The following is a 3,630-nucleotide window of genomic DNA, read 5'->3' on the forward strand; positions in this document are numbered from 1 at the left end:
GATGATTTCAAAGTAGATTTACAGCGGTAATTTGTTATAAATTCAAAGTCATATCCCCAGGTAATTTTGTATTGATTTTCAAGTAACCTTACTGCAGTATTTATTAATAATTGGATTTTAAAGTTATATCTCATATAATATGAATTCTCATTTGCCAAAAAACCCATTTTTAAAAAGTCGCATTGTTTTCAGCAAACTATAATAATAATAACATAATAATCGTGTTCAGATTACAAAGCAATTATAAGTAACTATGCAGTAAAATTACTTGAAAAACCTTACAGTGGTACCTGGGGGCATCTTGAACAAGATCATGATGGAGTTTGATGAAAACAATGATATTATTTTTAAAGGATTTTTAGAATTTAAGATTACAGTAATGTATGAGTATGGGGTATGACCTTCAAATTATTATTAAATGCTGCAGAGAGATTACTTGTAAATCAACACAGTGGTACCTGGGGACATTTTAACAAGATTATAGTAATATTGATGAAAGCAATTTGATAGTATTTTTTAAGCAATTTTTAAATATGGGAGTGCAGTACTGTATGAGTATGAGACATAACTTTACCAACCATTTTAAAAAGATGCTGCATGTAAATTACTTGAAAATAATTGCAGTATTACCTGAGGACATGTTGAACAAGGTTATGATGGAGTTTGATGAAAAGAATTTTCTATTCTTTTTAAGGATTTTTTAAATAGAGTACAATAATGTATACATATGGGAACTTTACCATCAAATTATTAATAAATGCAGCAGTAAAATGACTTGACTGCAGTTTGCTTTTTGACAGTGACACAGAATTTCAAAATAAAGGTGCATCCTAAAGATGGTGATATTGATTGATATTTTCACTTTGCCTCAATCAAATCATTGATCATTTAACCATTTAAATTTCACTGCAGAACGCCATCCCTCATTTATCCACATTAAAATGTGTGTTGACTCAGTCAATGACAAGAAATAAGTGCCGATAGAGATGTGATCTATAGAGGAGCAAATATTTCAAAGAATGCCCGAGAGTCTTACTGCATTAAAATCATTTAGGCTTATATTTCTGTTTTGGTTTGTCACCTGCCACCTGAATTTTGTGTTTTCCTTTACATTATAAAATACATTTCTATCATAAATTGATGCAGAAAAATTCACCAGAAAGAAGGAATTGAAGTATTTGATGCAAAAAATTATTTAGGGAGGACCCTAAAGAATTGTGTGAGCATTAAAATAAATATGTAACTGAGCTAAACATGTGCTACTGTATATAACTTTTTTTAATAATTATGAGAGAGATGCCCTTTTTTGTTCGTTTTTTGCTAGAGCACCTGCCCCAAAATTGTCTGTGCACAGGACTGCATACACTGTATATTGCTCTACATGTGGCTTATCCTTTACACAATATTTGGTTCCGTCAGTCATACTGTGTGTTCTGTGTGTTTATTATAAACGTTTTAATTATACTTGTAACTGTGCTTGTGTTCTTTTTGAGCAGTAATCACAACAGAATCCACAGGAGGAGAAAAGAGGGATGTCGTATTCCTGATTGATGGCACAACAGCAGTGCGTAGTGAGTTCCCCTCCATCCGCGAAATGATAAGAAGAGTTGTGGAGAAGCTGGATGTAGGGTTGGATAAGGTCCGAATTTCAGTGGTGCAGTATAGTGATGACGCCAGGGCAGATTTTCTTCTGAACGAGTACTCCACCAAAGATGAAGTACGCCAGGCTGTGACAAGACTTCGAAGCAGAGGTGGGAATCGTCTAAACACAGGCCGTGCCCTCGAGTGGGTCTACAGAAATATCTACCAGAGGACAGCTGGAAGCCGCATTGAGGACGGTGTGCCTCAGTTCCTCATTCTAGTCACAGGTGGCAAGTCAACAGATGATGTATCCAGTGCCGCTGACCAGCTTAAGAGAGGCCAGGTTGCACCCCTCGCCATTGGTTCAAGGAATGCAGACCCTAATGAACTGAGACAGATTTCCCTGAAGCCCGAATTGGTATATACAGTTGACAGTTTCCAGCAGCTTCCAAGAGTGGAGTCACAGCTCATTGATTCAGTCAAAACAATATCCACTGCTGATATCATCAGTTCTTACACTCCTACCACAGTGGCCGTTGGTAAGAAATACAGTCTCATATATTCAAGGTTTCACTTCAATCCAACTATTTTACATTCTTTCTATAACTGACAAAAAAAAAGAAAGAAAGAAGGCTCCAACAACCTGTTGTCTTTTATTTTGGCACCTGTGTTAACAGGTTACAGCTGCCACACTGCTGGCATGAGCAGTCCTGCAAAGGCACATCATGGCTGCGGCTCAGCTACAGCGCGTCTAGAGAAACTGAGTCTCGCTAATTTTTTTCCCTGTGACACGTGTGGTTTTTGCAAAAATAGTGAAAATGGTGTTTTGATAATTAATAATACCACCTTTTACTACAGTTTCGCTGTTCTCATTTGTCACAAACATAAAGAAACACAAATATGTATTTTGACTCAATTTTTCTTTACTGTGTTTAAAAAAGCCCTCTGATAACGGTCCTTTCAACAGAATCCCTTCAGTTGTTGACACAAGGCTTTTCACTGGAAAATATTTGCAGGACTGTGTTGTTGACAATACAGTGGCTTGCGCAGCTTCATAATGATTGGAGTGTGTGTTTTTAATATTAGAAATACAGTGCAGTGGTTGCAGTAGCAGTAGGCAGCTCTGCAGCAGTGCCGCAGCAACAATGCTATCAGTTTGAAAACCTAAAGTACACAAACCGCAGCAGTTCAGCAAGGTGGCCATTGTGTGCTGCTCATGGATGCAGTGTGCACTGCACTCCATGGGTATGTTCACCTATTTACCACCGCACAGCCTTCGGGCTCGATTCTATAATGGAGCTTTGTTAAAGTAGTAGATTTTTCATGCACCAGCCTCTTTTTAATGTATATTTCAAATGAAGTATATAACCCTTATTCTTTTTTGTGCTTATTTTGCAGACATCCTGGATCTTGGGAAAAAGGACATTATCTTCCTTATTGATGGCTCAGACAATACAGGTGCTGCTGGCCTTGCTCATATCCGTGACTTCATCCTAGACATTGTCAAACAGCTCGATGTCAAGCCTGATCAAGTGCGTGTGGCTGTTGTCCAGTATGCAGACAGAGTTCAGACAGAGTTCTCGCTCAACTCTCACAACAATAAGCCAGCTGTTGTCTCTGCTGTCAGAAGACTTCGTCAGATGGGTGGCCGGTCATCAGATCTGGCAGACGCCATTGAATATGTCATAAAGAACGAGTTAAAACCCGCTGCTGGCGTTCGTCTCGCTGATGCCTCTCAGCATCTTGTGGTTCTCACAGGTGGACGTTCACCCCAGGATGTTTCAATCTATGGACCTCTGCTTAAGGGCTCCCGGGTCAACTGCATTGGTGTTGGATCTGCTGGTGCTGACACAAGGCAGCTGAACCAAATTGCCACCACACCAGATGATGTCCTCCAGGTCCGTGACTTCAATGGCCTGCCAGCAGTCAAGCAGGGAGTTCTTGAGAGGTTGAGTGGGACAATCACTGTGGAACCACCCACAGATCCTTGTAAGTTATGAAAAAAAATGTACACTTATTGCACATACTTAGATACCATATGTTTTACCT

General features: G+C 39.1%; 1 protein-coding gene across 1 annotated transcript; it reads left to right on the forward strand.

Moving 5' to 3' along the window:
- Positions 1 to 1,496: 1,496 nt before the first annotated feature.
- LOC121966833 (collagen alpha-3(VI) chain-like) lies at positions 1,497 to 3,570 on the forward strand (the record flags this gene model as incomplete). The annotated part of the gene is made up of 2 exons (XM_042516907.1): positions 1,497 to 2,120; positions 2,980 to 3,570. Coding segments are annotated over 2 exons (1,215 nt in total), but the record flags the coding sequence as incomplete, so codon positions are not given.
- Positions 3,571 to 3,630: the final 60 nt, after the last annotated feature.

Source organism: Plectropomus leopardus, unplaced genomic scaffold, assembly GCF_008729295.1.
Source record: "Plectropomus leopardus isolate mb unplaced genomic scaffold, YSFRI_Pleo_2.0 unplaced_scaffold26048, whole genome shotgun sequence".
Lineage (NCBI taxonomy): Eukaryota > Metazoa > Chordata > Actinopteri > Perciformes > Serranidae > Plectropomus > Plectropomus leopardus.